Source organism: Camelus bactrianus, chromosome 10 (genome assembly GCF_048773025.1).
Source record: "Camelus bactrianus isolate YW-2024 breed Bactrian camel chromosome 10, ASM4877302v1, whole genome shotgun sequence".
Classification (NCBI taxonomy): Eukaryota; Metazoa; Chordata; class Mammalia; order Artiodactyla; family Camelidae; genus Camelus; species Camelus bactrianus.
This window is the reverse complement of record NC_133548.1, coordinates 49,755,212-49,771,101: the sequence shown is the minus strand read 5'-3', so window position 1 is coordinate 49,771,101 and position 15,890 is coordinate 49,755,212. Positions and strand designations below refer to the sequence as shown.

At 52.8% G+C, this 15,890-nt stretch overlaps 1 protein-coding gene across 3 annotated transcripts in view; it reads right to left on the bottom strand.

Moving 5' to 3' along the window:
* DGAT2 (diacylglycerol O-acyltransferase 2) overlaps positions 1-8,551 on the bottom strand; it is a 29,112-nt gene extending 20,561 nt beyond the window's left edge. The window contains exon 1 of one of the 3 annotated variants that reach the window (XM_074372670.1): positions 8,259-8,551. In XM_074372670.1, coding sequence (XP_074228771.1) covers positions 8,259-8,298 — 40 coding nt within the window. In that variant the 5' untranslated portion in view covers positions 8,299-8,551. The remainder of the gene's footprint in view (positions 1-8,258) is intronic. The other 2 variants (XM_045508766.2, XM_010973154.3) reach the window with 2 other exon arrangements.
* Between the last annotated feature and the right edge of the window lie 7,339 nt (positions 8,552-15,890).

Below are 15,890 nucleotides of genomic sequence, written 5' to 3'. Positions count from 1 at the left end.
TTATTTTACACACCTCGTGTGCTCCTAGATTTGGGAGGGCAGGGTAGGGTGGAGCTGCCAGAGAGGCCCAGAGTAGTACTCTTACCCCCAGAGAGGAATCCCCTCCCCTCCCCAACATCTGTATGAGGGTTCACTGTCCCTCTGCACTCCCCGGGAAGATAGACACAGCAGGGATGGGCAACCCCGTTTCACAGAGGTGGAAACCGAGGCAAGGTGAGGCCAAAAGAGGTTAAACCACTTGCTTGAGGGCAGGGAAGGGGAGCCAGGTCTCAAGGCAGGTGTTTGGGCTCTGAGTCCATCACCATTTCCATGATGCCAAGCTATTGAGGGCTGGTCCCCACTACACAAGCCAGTCTACACCCAGACTTCAGGAACACACTCCTGGTGAAGGGAGAGCTGCCTGCTCTGCCCCAAACCATGTCCCAAGTCTCGTGGGGACAGTCTCCTGTAGACTGGCTGTTAAAGGAACGTGAACCCCCACCCCTGTGCTCCCACAAGTCGAGAAGCTTCTGCAAGATCTCAGCCAAAGCTCCCCTCGGGGCTAAACACCCTCAGTCCCAGGGCCCAGGCCAGGGCTGGGGGTATGGATGGGTGTGTAACACCTCCCCGCCCAATAGCAGAGGGCCCAGGGAGGCTGTACCCAGGACTGGTGAACCCAGGGTTTCCTGGGCTCCCTCTCACACCCTCCTGAGCGGGCAGGGTCTGAGCTCCAGTCCCCGCAGTATGAGAAAGGGTCCTGGGCCAGCCTTGCCCCTGTATGGCTCTGTGACCTTGGGCAAGTCACTTAGCATATCTCAGTTTTAGCTTCTCATCTGTAAAGTGAGGATGATAATCCCACCTCACAGGGTGACTGGGGAAAATTAAATGAAAACAACAATGCATGTAAGGTACACCCAGAATTGCTAGGTGACTGCGCCGGTTAGGAGATCAGCACTTGTCAGGGCTTCCACCACTGACCAGAGTGGGAAGGGGAACTGAGGAGCAAACACAGCTTTTCAACATGTGTGTGGCCATGACCCTGCGTGTGAGGAGCAGGGGGAGCAGAGCGGGGGTAGTGGCAGGGGAGGCTCCAAGGAGGCGGTGAGGCCTCAGCAGGGCCAAGAAGACAAGAGCTGGGTGGCGAAGAGGAGGAAAGTAGGCCGGGGTTGGGGGCAACTGCTGGAACAGAGACTCTGAGGGAGTTACGAAGAGGCCGGCCCAAACCTAGAATGCTCAATGAGCCAGGAGTGCGGGTACCCATTTACCCAAAACTGAAGCCAAGAACAGGAAAGATGGAAAGGATTCAAGTAGCCAAGAGTGGCCTCCTGGAGGAGGTGGGGGGAGACGAGGACCAGACTTGAAGCCTGGAGCACTTACGAGTGCTGAGCACTGTCCTAGCCACTGGGAATGCAGCAGGTCAAGTCTCACCTGTGAGGGAGCTTAAGTTCCATGGAGGGAGAAGATGAAAGGTCAGTCAGTGAGGGGAGCTCTGCAGAAAAATAACTTGGGGTAATAAGCTAGAGGGAGGGACAAGAGGACCCTCTGATCCTGTGACCTCCCGCCACGGGGAGGCCGGAGCACGCATGACAGCCCTGGTCAGGCCTCTGGATGGCCCACACTGCCTGCTCCACCCTCCTTTGCTACTGGCATCTGGGGAGGGGGTGCGCTGGCCTGGAGAGGGTGCAGAGGACAGGAGGCTGAGCATCAGGAGAAACTGGGCTCCAGGAAGTACAGCCTTGGTGAGTCACTTTCGGTATAAGCCTCAGTTTCCTCAACTGTCCAGTGGGGTTAATACCTACCTCGCCAGATTCTTGTGAGAATTAAGTGAGATAATGTATAAGCAAGAGCATCATAAAAAGTAAAGACCTGCGTGAATGCGAGGTAATTACCCAATGAGCCTCAGTTTCCTCTCCTGTATAATGGGTATAACAACTGCTGCCCTGCCTTGGAACGGAAGCACTGGCGTCAGTAGACTTGGGATTCAAACTCTGGCTCTGACTCCTACCAGCTATGATACCCTGAAAGTCACTACCCTTGTCTGAGACTCAGCGTCCACCTTAGTTATGATCTAGGATTATTGGGAGGAATCCAAACACTTTATGGACAAGGAGCAAACAGTGCCTGGCACATCTATTAGAGAGCTAGACAGACGCCAACGAGGTGGCAGAGATGTGAGAGCCTGTAGGGGCTCCTTGAGTGGGGAAGTCACCCTACTCACATCCCCAGTCCCAAGGATGCCGCATCTGGGCCCAGAGGGGAGGAGGAGGCCCCAGGTCCCAGGGATACTCAGGATGCCTGGCTCCCTGCCAGGACGCTCTGTGCTGGGACCGTGGGCCTCGGCCTCCTCCTCCCCTCACTAGGTCTGTTTCTCCACTGACACTCAATTAGGGGTTTGGGTTGGATTAGCTGACATCTGAAGTCCTAACAACTTGGGTCTCCTGTGCTCAGCTAGAATCTACTACTGAATTTTTATCCACAAAAGAGCTCCCTAAAGAGACTACAAGCCCCTCCTTGGGCTACTCCAGAGGCCAGGGTTCTCCAGTATCTGGTTTGCATGAAGTAGGGTATGGTCTTGCAAGGTGAGGTCAAGGAAGTAAGACTCTTAGATGCAGTGTTCCTGAGACTCTGGAACTGCAACCAGGACTCTGGAGGTGATTGCTGAGGACCCATCGACCTGCTTTCTCAACCCCCATCTTCTGACACATTAAAAAATAAAAGCTACTGAAATGGGAGGCGTTGCCGTGGCAACACCACCAGCTTGTGGGTTTGTTACCACCAAGGAGTCCTCAAAATAGGCCCTCATCACAATACATGAGCAAGTGTGGGGAGCTAGGCTCTTCTAGGACACTTACCTGGGCCCCAGGCAGGACATGAGCCCATTTTCACAAGGACAAGCTGAGGACGAGAATGAGGAGGAGGTTGAACCCCAGGGTCCCACAGCAGTCGTGGCATGACTGGAATGACATTTCCGCAGCAAGGCTGGAGTGAACCCCAGGGGGCTGTCTCATGCAGCCTTCCTTACTGTATAGATGAGGAGGCTGAGGCCCCAAGAGGACAGGGTCTTGCCCAAGGTCACATGGGAAGTAGATGCAGAGTGAGCTTCCTGGCCACTAAATCTGCCCTAATGGTAAAATGAATTCAAGTTTCCTGCGTCTGTTGATTTGCCCAATGGGTGTGTAGGTTCAGCTTCCTTGGGTCTGCACTGTAACCTGGGCAGATATTCTTGTCATGCATTTGCCCATTTTATAGATGAAGAGACTAAGACTCCCAGCCCCGGGCTCTCAAAATTGCCAGCAGCAGCTCCATACCCAGGAGGCCCCAGAAGTGGTAGAGGCTAAGAAATTCTGAGTGCTCCCAGCTCCTTTCGCAGGAGCTCTCAAATCCACCCCCCACCTTCACCCCAGCAAAGGGCATAGGTGAGCCACCCCAGGCCTGGACACAGCATCCTCTGTGTCCATTGTCTCTGAGCACTCCAGGACCTCAGCTCATGTTGAGAGACCAGAGGCCCTGCAGTCAGACTTTCCCTCCCACCCTAAACTCACGCCTCTATTTATGCTGGTCCCTGTACATGAATGTTCTTGCCTGCCTTGATAACCCCTGTTCATCTTTCAGTATCCAGATTAAATGTCACCTGTTTCAGGAAGTCTTCCCTGATTCCAGGATGATTTAGCTGCCCTACCCTCACCTTCAGGCCTCCACAGTTCCCTATGCTTTCTTCCCCATCACTGCATGGGTCACTGTGCCCTGTCATCCTGTATACATCTCCCTAGGCTCACTTCCTTAAAGGCAGGGACCAGGGCTGATCGACCTGCGTGCAGTACAGAGGCTGACACACAGAGGTGCTCCATCAATAAACCGAAGGGCCCATGCCCAAGTCCCCACTGTGGGGAAGCCTTCTTGGAAGCCCCAGAGCAAGCTCTACTCTCCATAGTGTTGGGGGCCTGCTGCATGTGCCACACGAAGTGAATGACAAGGACTAACATGCGTGTCACAAGTTATTTTACAAAGTACTTTCCATTCACCTAAACCCTCACCTCTCTGAGAGTTTGAGATTTCTGATCCTATTTTCCACTTAGGGGGAGTGAGATTCCCCAGAGGGGAAGTGAGCTGCCCAGCCAGGCCCCTGAGGGAAGCCAGAGCTGGAACCCCAGCTTTCCAGCTTCTAAGCCCTGGGTGCAATGAAGGGGACCATGGTGAGCCAGCCCCACCCACCCACACAGCACTCAGCCCTGGAGCCGGCTCCTCAGGAGACGGTGGTGTCTCCAGGGCAGGGGACGGCAGGTGGGAGGCCCAGCACCCAGCGCAGGTGGGCAGAGAGGAAGCTGGAGGAAGGGTGGAGGAATCGCACTGAAGCAAAAGCAGGGCTTCCTGCCAAGAGGAAGCGGCAGCGCTCAGGAAGGCTGAGGTCCCATTAATGATTCATTTATTCAACAAATATTTACCGAGCACCTACTACACGCCAGGCACTGTGCTAAATGCCGGGACAAACACTAAGAAAGACAGATAGGGTTCCTGTTCCCCAGGGGCTGACATTCTTCTGGGGAAGACAATCACCTAAACAGATAAGTACATGTGAGAACTTAGGTCAAGAGAAGAGCTATGAAAAATAAAATAAGATGTGGCAACTAAGGGGTGGCTCTCCAGATGGTGTGGTCAGAAAAGGCCTCTGAGAGAAGACTGAATGGTCAGAGGCCAGCCATGCAGAGACCTGGGCAGAGGGCAGCACACGCAAAGGCCCTGAGACAGGACTGAACTGGTGGGAATGCTGGGCAAACAGGAAGACCCCTGGGGAGAGGTGGAGAGGTGGGGAGGGTATAGCTCAGTGGTAGAGTGCATGCTTAGCATGCATAAGGTCATGGGTTCAATCTCCAGTACCTCTACTGAAAAAAAAAAAAATAAAGGAAATGAGCACCTACAGTGGCCAGAGCCCCACACTCAGCCCTTCATGGCCTCACCACATTTCTCTCCTGGCTTAAGGTGGCCAGTCACAGACTGGGAGATGGATCTGGGTTTCAACCTTGGCTTTGACAACCCTAGTCCAGGCCCTTCTCTCTGGGGCCCAGTGTCCCATCTGTAACGTGAGGGCTGGGCCAGATCCAGCGCTAACAGAGAGCTATGATTTTACGACTCATTTTACGACTCAAGTCGTTGCTGTTGAATTCAGGGCTGGGAGGGGATTGGGGCAGGGCAGGATTTCCTCATTGGCCACTGAGTCACCCAGCCTGCTAGTAAAATATTACTCTTGGGCCTTCCTTTTCCAGCCCAGAAGAACCCTCAGTAGCACAGAGAGCCCCAAAATGGCACTTGAGCAGTTGGGGAAATGGTGTGGGGAGGGGAAAGTACAAAGAATTGGGGGTGATGGGAACATGAGAGCAATGTTCTCGTCCTATGATTTAGGATGGGTTAGGTCCCTGTCAAGGCTCAGTACCAGAGTTACCCCTACCCTCAACAATCCAGCCTCTTAGTTTCAACCCCTACCAAGCTCCTGATTGCATCCTCCCAGTGATGGGGAGCTCCATCCCCATCCACACCAAGCTTGCTGTGGTTCTCAACAGCTGTTTAGAAAGGATTCCTCCATTACATCAAATCTGCCCCCTATAATCCCACCCTCGTCTCCGGCCTTGCTCTTTGGAGCTACACAGAACAAATCAGCTCAGAATGTTACTGGGGCTGCCACCATTTCATGCTGGGTCCTGTGGTGAATCCTGGGGATACAGGCAGCTGTCAGAGGGCTCTGACCTGAAAAGCCTCACATCAAAGGGCAAAGGCAGGGAGGCAAACAAGACTAACTCTGCACCCTCCACCCCTGGCACAGGTAAATCCTTCAGAGATTAGAAAATTCCAATGCAGACTCCTGTCCCCTCCAGCCTTTTCCCACAGAGAGCCTTTTCTTTCGGCCAAGAAACCAGACACCAAGGTAGCTGTTTCAGTCTCACCCATCATAGGACTTCCCTTCACAGAAACCATGGTCTCTCCTTGAATATCACCACTGACGGGATGTTCACCACCTCACAACAGTGGAACCTTATTGGCAGAGGCAAACCAGGTCACTGGGGAGTGTCTTCAAAGACCAAGGATGTAGAAAGCAGGTCCTATGGAGATGCCAGATAACACAGGACTTGCCTCAGCACCCTCCCTACCCGACCCAGTCTTTCACCAAAGTGGAAGCCAGAGAGATAAAGTGACTGGTTTGCATTTCATACCAGCACTTGCTACATACCACAATGGAATTGTCTGCAGCCAGTTTAAAAAAAGTTTCAAGACCTGATAACAACATGGGGAAATCCTTATATGATAGTAAGTGACTTGGTAAAAATCATTCACTAGAAGTCCTCCTGAATCACAAACTCTAGGTCAAAAACATAGGAGTCAGGGTCACCTGCTCCTAGAAGACACAGCTCACAGCCTGTGGACAGCAGAGGTGAGGGAAGGGGATCTCCAGGAAGGACCACCGCAAAGAGCATCCTTATCCCATTCCCTGGAGACAAAAGCCTTTTAAAAGCATGAATATGGGTAAGTCCCTTCCTTCCCCAGTTATGGCCATTCAATGACACAGTGAACAGACAAGCATTTTTTTTTTTTAATGGAGGTACTGGGGATTGAACCCAGGACCTCGTGCGTGCTAGGCATGTGCTCTACCTCTGAGCCATAATGCACCCCCACCTTCTGACAAGCACTCTTAAGTGAGAAAAGGGGCTGTCAGAGGCTGTCAGGCCAGGTGCATAGGGCAGCTCAGGCTGCTTGTCCCCATGATGGTGACAGCAGCTCAGTACCTCTCCAAGGGCAAGAAGCAGCATCCAGATCAAGAAGGGCAGATAATCATGCCAAGAGTCACACAGGGAACAATGCCAATGCCCCGGACACAGTTAATGTGATACAGCTCCAGGGTGGTTATCCAGCAGGCACTAGAATATTGTAAGTTGAAGGGGAGTAACAGAAGAAAATCCTCATAATTGAACATTAACAGGGAGAAAATAGGACTCAGAACTGTATCTACATCATGCCCTAAACTTTATCTAAATAATGAGCACAAATAAAATGATACAGAAACAGATGAACACTACCAGGAAGCTATCTTTGGATAGTCAATTTACCAGCAAAATTTGTATTTTGTTTCCTGATTTTCTATATTTTCCCAAAATTCCAATAATTCTTATGTTTTATTTTTATAATGAAGGTGGGTGGGGTAGGCTACTGTTAGTTACTAAAGAAAAACCCTAAGTAGGAGGGGTTCAGCAAACAGAGTAAAGATTTAGGTGAAGCTCGGGAGGATTCAAGCAAGACACACACACAGACCAGGACAGCTGTGAGGATGTCTCAGGTTCTCCTAGATTTGTATTTAATCTCCTGGCCAAAGCACTTGTCAAGGAAACCTTGGGTAGGTCATGCCTCTTGCCACCTCAGTTTCTGCAAGTATAGGTAAGAAGTGGGAGGTGTGGAAGGGATGCTCTTCCTCCTGTGGGAAAAGCTCTAGAGTTTGATCTCAACTCCGCCCCTGATTCGTGGAGGGCCTCAGTGGCACACTGGTGGAACATGGGCACAGGCCACACTAGGGGGTAACTAGGGTGCTGCTAAGGGGGCTCCCGAGCCTGGGTGGAAGGATGGGTGGGGAGCTTAGGACAGTGTAGGCACACCTGTCTCAGCCAGGCATGTTCCCTGTCTGGAGGCTATTTCAGAGTATTGCAAAACCCTTGCCACTCATTCAGCACCTCAGAATTTGATCCACCAGGTGAGGAGAGAGGAGAGAGAACTGCCAGGGGCCAGGAACAATGCTGGGGGCTGGAGAGGAGTTCTCAACTATCACCTCACAAGCTTGAGGAAGAGAGGTGATGTAACAGAGGTTCCCCCAGATTGATGAGTGCCAGAGTGGAGAATGCATCCAGCTCACATTTGACTAACGTGCCAGGCTGCCTGGATCAAACCAGGTAACCATCATCCCAGACCCTAGATGAGCTGAGGGGGAAGAATGGGAGTGGGAGGAGTGAGAGGGTGGCAAGCTGACCCAAACGAAAAGAGGTTGGGACCTCAGCCCGCATAGCGGCCTGTCCGCCAGCGATGTAACCTCATTACACCAACACACGCCTCCCTGCCTGCCTTAGAGCCCTTCATCACATCCTTTCCTGAAAACCCTCCTGCAGCTGCATCACCTCTAGAAGCAGCCCGCAAGGCCCTGAAGAGCCTGGGTGCCGACAGCTCCAATCCCAGACACTCAGCCCTCACAGGACAGCACGGCTCTTCCGTCAGAATTCTCCCTCCGGGCAGCCGGGCCTGATGCTCACCTCTCAGGACCCCGGAGTAGGCAGCTATGAGGGTCTTCATGGCGAAGCCGGTGCAGGTCGAGGCCCCGCAGGAAGCCGCCTGACCCCGCGCCCCTGGCCCATGCCCCGGCCGCCGGGGCCAGGGCTTCGCGCCGAGCACGGGAGCGCAGGGACGGCGACAGCAGGGGGAGCGGGGCGCGGGCGGCCCGACGGACCCCGAGCAGCAGCCACCAAAGAGAAGCCTTGGCTACGGCCACCGCCACTGCGCTGGCCCCTTGGAGCGCGGCACTTTGTAACCTCACAAGGGGGGGCGGGGCCGACGCGGCAGGGGCGGGGCCGGCCGTTCCAACCGCGGCCGCACCACCTCGGTGGGGGCGGGGGAGCGCGGGGCTCCGCTCCGCAGGGCTCGGTTCCGCGCGGGGCGGGTGGGCGACGCCGGGGCGCCTGCTCCGCGCGGGTGGGCGGCGAGCGGAAAGAAGTTCTCCTTTCAAGGGGCGGCAGGGTTATGCTTGCAGCTCCGTCCGCCCGCCCCTCGCCGCTCCCCTGCGGAGGTTGGTGCGGCCCGCCGGGAGGAACGTGGGCCGGGAGGCCGGGCATGTGCAGGCCAGGAGGGGGCGGGCGGGTTTTGTGTTTTCCTTTTGGCAGGGCCTCGCCTTGGGTACAGTTGCTGAGGTCCCCTATCTGGTTGGTGGTTGTATCGAGATTAGTTAGGTAGGGATGGACTCCTGAACCCCGCCGGGCTGCCTCTACATTTCCGCCTGTTTCTCTAGAAACCTCACAGAGCATCTATACACTGCTGAGTGCTTGGGACCCAGCCTAGTCAGCCCAGGCCCTGTCCTGGGGATGCTTACGTTGTTGGTGAGAGACAATCACAGATGCTGGCAGCAGTGCAGGGACAAGAGAGAAGCTTCTGGCTATAGACCCAAGGAGAGAGGTTCCTGCTTTGGGCTGGGGGCTCGGTGCACTTCCCAGAGAGGTTAGTGCGCTGCGGCGCTAGAATCAGGTAGATTCAGCCCAGTTCAGGCCCTCCCTTTCTTGAATCTCAGTTTCCGTATCTGTACAGAGGGAAGAACAGCACATATTTTGTGAGGTGCTTTGAGAACTAAATGAGGTAAAGCATTAAAAAAAAAAAAAAAGCCTAGCATAGTGCCAGGCACGTAGAAAGTATTTCAAAATTATTTTCATTGCCCTCTGATGAGTAGTTTTGTAGATGAAGGTTTGGGGGGCAGAGCAGAGGCCACACATAAAGTCTTAGAAAAGGCGGCATGTTTGGGATAGGGTTAGGGCACCTTGAGTGGCTGGAGCCCTGGCAGCTGTGGAGAGTGAGGCAGGGGCTAGATTTGATGAAGCCCTCTTGAGACATCAGGGTAGGGGTGGGGCTATGGGGCCTAGCTTGTAGTAGGGAAATGATGGTGGTCACATACGTTTTTCAGAATCCTCCAGCGGTAGTGTGCAGAGAGGCTGGAAGCCAGGGGGCCTTAAAGAGGCTGCGGGAGGGACCCAGGTGAGAGAGAATGATCCCTGAGCTAAGGTGGTGGTGGAAGGGTAGAGGGAAGGCCTGGTCTGAGAAAATTGCAGGTAAGGTGGTGGAATGACTTATTGGATGTGGAGGGTGAGGGAAGGGGTAGGGGCAGCATACATGTCAGTGAAAAGATGGATCCTTTGGGACATCTTGAGCAAGCTAGGTTCACATGAGTTCACGGCATAAGAGGCAGGAGAGTCTCTGCTGTTGAGGTCTTTACCATCTCTTCTTGGGAGGGGGGTGTCAGAAGTCACAGTGCCGGGGCAGCAGGTGACAAATGCCACAGATAGAACCTAGAAATACTGCCATTTGTTCAAGCCACTCAAGGCCCCAGGAGTAAACCTCCTTAAGAAAAAGTCAAACCCTGAGGCATGAGTTGACCAAGAGTAAAAAGCGTTCCAGGTAGAGAGGGACCAGCATGTGGTTAGGCTCTGATGCTGAAAAGAGCTTGGTGCCTTTCAGGAAACTGAGGGAAAGCTAGCAGCTTCCAGGTTTGTTAGGGCCGTGGAGGTCTGGTATGTGCAAAATCTGGGACATTGGGACAGGTGTGCTGTATTTCTGGGGAAAGAGCAATGCAGCAAGGGGAATGCTGAAGATGCCATAAATTCTTCAATCCTCTCCCCAGAGGTGTTTTGGGTCCCCTTGGAGGTGAGACTTCTGCTGGCCTGGAAGGACTCCAGGTCAGTGTGTAGCTTGTTCCTGCTCCAGAAAGGTCTCCTGGGTGAGGCTAGAACATATGGCCCAGCCACTCCCCTCATAGTATGATCTAAGGGGCAGAGCTTGGGCTGGGAGGCAAGAGGCCTACATTCTGGCCTTTCCTGTCCCGCTGACTTGCAGCGTGTCCTTGGGCAAGTCACCATCCCCTAATAGATTTCAGCTTCTGCATCATAAAATGGAGGTGACAGTTTCTATCTTGTTGACTGCACTTATTTGAGGATCAAATGAAATCACAACATGTGAAAGGATGTCACCACTATGCTAGGAAAATAAAATATCATTCTCTGCGATGGCAGGACTTTGGATCAAGATCAAGTCCCCTTTGAAACATTCAGATCCCAAGTTCATCTACTTCAGCACATTTTTCCTGTGCACCTTCCTGGGCCAAGCTCTCTTTGGAACCCAGAGAGTAATCAGACATAGTCCTTGTCTTCAAGGAGCCCTGATGAAGAGACAGTGTCCCAAAGGCAATGGTTGCAGCAAGACAGCCAGGCTGTGGTACAAGGAAATGTGGAAGGCTGTGCTGAGTTCAGTCTTTCCCTTTGTGCTGTCACTGTCTGCAGTGCCTGCCTCTCTGCTGGGCCAAGAGCCTTCCCAGGAAGGTCAGGAACCTCATCACTCTGTGCCCCAGTGTAGGCCTGGCTTGGATTTGTGACTCAGTCAATGATGGACTGACCAGAGAATGAGTAAAACGGGGTCATGGACAAAGTGCTGTGGGAGCAGCAAAGAGGGAGTGGTAATTGAGAAGTTCAGGAGGAGATATGTTGCTGCTGGACCTGAGATGATGAGTACGATTCTGCCCAAAAAAGATGAAGGAGAAGGCCCTCAGGCAGAGGCTGCAGCCTGGGCAGAGGCCTGGCGATGGGAACCATGCACACCCTGATGTGGTTGGAAGAGGGATGCAGGCAGGGGAAGAGTAGGAGATGAGGCTGGAGAGGTTGACTGGACCGGATCTGAGGGAGCCTTGTAATCCTACAAAACGCTTGGGCTTCATTCTGTGGAGCCAGACCAAAGGAGGGGTGTGAGCAGAGCACTTTGACTAGATTGGAGGGTTAGAAAGATTGGGTAGGTGGGTAGGTGGGTGGTGTAGGGGCTTGGGATGGGACAATAAAACCTGATCCCAGCTTGGGCCCTTCACAACACAGGAACATTCATCAAGGATGCAGAGGCAAGTCTGAGGGCTGGGAGGAGCATTCTCTTGCTTCTGGGCCACCTCACAAGGTGACAGCTTCCTCCCGTTGGCCCCCACCTGCCATGCCCATGGCTCCTACTTAAGCAGCTTGAGCCAGGTTGGCTTAGATGGAAAACCAGACTCAGCGTTAGCATAGCCCAGGGAGGATGTTTCTTGGCAGCTTTCTGTGTCCAGGGACTGTTCTCTCCTTCGCAGGGTGAGCGTGTGGGGGGCTCCTACCAGGCACTGACTTCTTCTGGCCCCTCTCCACACACCCCAGCATCCCTACCTTCCCATCCTAATGGCCTGCCCTGCTCTTCCTGCCCAGTGTGTCAGCAGGATGGCTCCAGGACCTGAGTCATCTTTCCTTCATTGCCTCTCAACCCAGCCCACAGTGCTTGGGCCAAACCCCAGAAGGAGAGGCCAAGTCAAGCCACCAAGCCAGTGACCAGGGTGGGCTCCCCTGGGTGCCCACCAACACAACCCTAGTGACTGAAGGGTGACATGTCTCACGGCCCCCTTCAGTCACCAGGGTTGTTCAGCCCTTAGGAATTACGGGTGCTGCTTTGTGGTTTGTGAGGGGTTGGTACTGGCATCTCTAAGGCCCCTAACAGTGATGGCAGCCTCAGCCCCTCCATTGCACAGAGGAGGAGGTGAGTGTCCAGTCTGCAAGGCAGAGAGGAGATCTACCCTAAGAGAGGCATAGGGTGAAAAGCAGAAACAAACATTTACAAGCGCTCTGTTCCATGCAGGCCTGGCCTGTGTGACTCACCGAGTCCTCACAGCCACCCTGCCAGGAGTGATTATCACCCTGCTTTGCAAGTGAGGTGCAGGGAGGTAAAGGAACTGCAAGGGGACAACATAGTGAGTAAGTAGCAAAGCTGGGATTTACACCCAACTCTTCCTGAGCCTCAAGCTCGTGTGCTTTCCCTGCTTCACCCCTAACACTGGAACTGCTTGACGAAATGAACTTCCCATCCTTTTCCTCCTTTCAGCTTTCTCCATAACCTGTGAGGTTGTTCCCATTTGACAGTTGGGAAAACTGAGGCTCAGGGACTCAAAAGGCTTTCCAGTTGTCAGTGTGGGGCTGGGATTTGGGCCAGTTCTCCTGGCCCAAGGCTCAGGCCTGTCTGGGTCAAACTCATTCCCAGTGCTCAGCTCACTTGGAGGGTGGGAAGACAGAGGTGATGACCGGGAGAGAGGGGCCTGGCATGGTTCTGGGGATCTGTGCCATGTGTCATCCACTTCCTCCTTTCCTGTCCAGGAATTTGCCAGGCAGGGCTGCCCTTGGGCACGGAACTCCTTCCCTCCCTGGACTCCTACCCTCCCCTTCTAAACCCTGACTGTCCCCCTTCTGATGACTTCACTACACATGGCTTGGTCATCAGGGGCCAGGTTAAGGAGTCTGGACTTTATCCTCAGAGAAATGGGGAGCCATAAAGGGTTCTAGCAGGGATGACACATAGTCAGTTTTGATTTTGGAAGGGTCATTGTCCAGGCAATGTCACCTCCATGGCATGCTTCCTGCCTACCTCTGCCCTGTATTAGTCAGGGTCCCTGCAGGAAACAGCCTATCTGTAATTGTGTAATTTGAGGAAATTTTAATACAAAGATTGTTTGCAAAGATGTAGGCAAGGTATAGGGGAAACTTAAGGGATGGTGCAGTGCCCCAAAGCTAGTGACATGTTCCAGGAATGTGGCCTGAAGGGCAAAGGGAGGAGGCCAGGTGGAGCAGGAGGTGTGTGGAGCAGGCTGCCTGATGGAGGCTGTGGCACAGACAACCCCCAGTGACCTGGCAGGGTCACTCTGTCCCTCCCTCCTGCCCATCTTCTGTCAGGGCTTCCTGTTGGCCAGAGGGTAAGGGAGCCCAACGACGCAATCCATACAGAGAATCTGGGCAGAGTTTGGGGTAGAGAAAGGTGGATAGTGGGTCTGGAGGGCAGTGGCCCTAGGAGGACCCTCTCCACCTCGGTGCCCCTATTGGACCCCTAGCTTTTCTCTTTTAGAGCACTTGTAACTCTTAATGTCTACACACCCGTCTTGCCCAGGAGAGGCTACTTGAAGGCGAAGGTGTAATCAGTGTGCTCTCTGTGTCCTAGTGCCCAGCACTGGCCCTTGCCCACAGGAGGGACTTGGCTAATGTTGGAAGGAAGAAAGGGGGAAGGAGTGGGGTAGGGGAGAGATGATGAGGACGCAGCCTGAACTGAAGTGGTGGTGGGTGAAAAGTAAGAAGGGAAGGCTGGGGAGATGCTGAGGTCTTAGAATCTCTAGGACTTGGTGTCATGTAGGGTAGAAGGCACAAGGAGATGATCGGAGCTGACTTTAGGTTTCAGACCAGAATCCAGGAGCACAGACCACCAGCTCTAATGCCAGGACTTGGGGGTGGGGGCTCTGTACTGGCCTTTGGTCCTGTCTTGTGGGACAGATCTGGCTCACTGGAGAGGAGAAGGCCTGAGACCCTTGGGAACCAGCCTTTGGAACAGCCCCAGTCCCATTTTAGCGTGTTCTGCTGCAACATGTACAGAAAGTTTCCCTTGCATCATTCTGTCTGTAAGCTTCTTACTCCACTCTCCCAGGACTTTTCCCCTGCAGGGAAGGGGCGAGGAGTAAACCTGTTGCACAGAAAGCTCATGCATGCTTTTTTTTTTTTTAATCTGTCCCTCCATCTGGCCCATCTTTCCCAAGACCCTCCTAGCCCTATGCTGATCCAGAGCTGCAGTCCCTGCTCTCCAGGAGCCTACATTCTGGGGGAAGAAACAGATGCATTAAAAGACACTCCATGTGGTAACGGATGTTAATGAGACTTATTGTGGTAATCATGTCACAATACACACGTATATCAAATCATTACGTTATACAACTGCAACAAATATAATGTTAGGGTTAATTATATTTTTTAAAAAGACAATTACTTTTCAGCAGTAGTTTTCCCAGCTTTCTTTAGCCATGAAACCCTTTCTTCAGATGCAGGCTTGTCAGGAGCCCACTAGGTGACACAGATGACATGTGAACGTTGCTTGCTGGGTTCAGGCCTGTTTCCCTATGCTTCATCCAAATGGGAATAAGTAAAGTTCCTCCTTCCTAGGGTTGTTGCAAGGACTAAAAGGATGAATGCAAAGTGCCCAGCACAGGGCCCAGCGTCTAATACTTGACAAATGTTATCAATAGAAGTAGTATGATTGAAAACGAGAACTGGGAGGACAGATTTGCCTGGAGATGGGGCAACCTGTCCAAAGGGCTTTGAACAAACATAATGGGGAAGGATAAAATGCCCAGAGAAACTTGTGACACTGGAGGAATGACAAAGGGACAGGCATCCCAGCACAGGAGACAACCACAACTCCCATAGGAAATCCACAGTGTGAGCAAGGATCCCAGAGGCTCGGAGGCCTGGTAGCAGTCGCCTCAGTCAGAGGAACCTGGAAATGCTGTGTGCCTGACTTATCTTTCTAAGCAAAGCCCAGAGGAGGTGGGGTGATGGATGAAACTCAACCCTGCTCTCAGGGAACTTGCAGTCCAGGGAGGCACACGTGGGCACAGATGACTGCAGTCTAGGGAGGAAGTTGTGGAGGTCAGTGAAAGGGGGTTCTGGGCAAATCAGGAACACTTCCTGGTGGAAGGCGCAGTGTCATGCTGGGCTGGATCTACCTAAATACACCACTATGCAACACTCCGCTGCTGGGGTTCTCAAACTTTCCCATATATCAGAATCACCCAGTAAATTTGGTAAAATACACCTTGCTGGGTCTCACCACCAAAAGTTTCTGATTCAGTAGGTCTGGGGTGGGGCTGAGATTTGCATTTCTAACAAGTTCCCAAGTGATGCTAAAGCTGCTAGTTTGAATCCCACTTTTGGAGAACCACTGCTGAACTGCTTTGCACTGAGGAGGTGACAGCACATTTCAGAGAACCTATGGGAGGAATCTGTAACCTCTGGGGGATGACGTTCAGCTAGAAAAGTGCTGGGTGACTGGAGGTGGGCTACAGTGGTCATTTTTCCAAAAGGAGAAGCAGCAGGTATTAACAGGTGATAAACTTCAATTAGTATTTACTATCTGCCAGTTTGCTTCTAGGCACTTTACATGTGTGGATTTATTGAAGCCTCATAATAACCCTACGGAGTAGATTCTATTTTAGTCCCATTTTACAGATGAAGAAATGGAGGCACAAGGATGTTAAACAACTTGCTTAGGATCACACAGCTCGTAAGTGGCAGAGCCAGGATTTAAGTGCAGGGATTCTG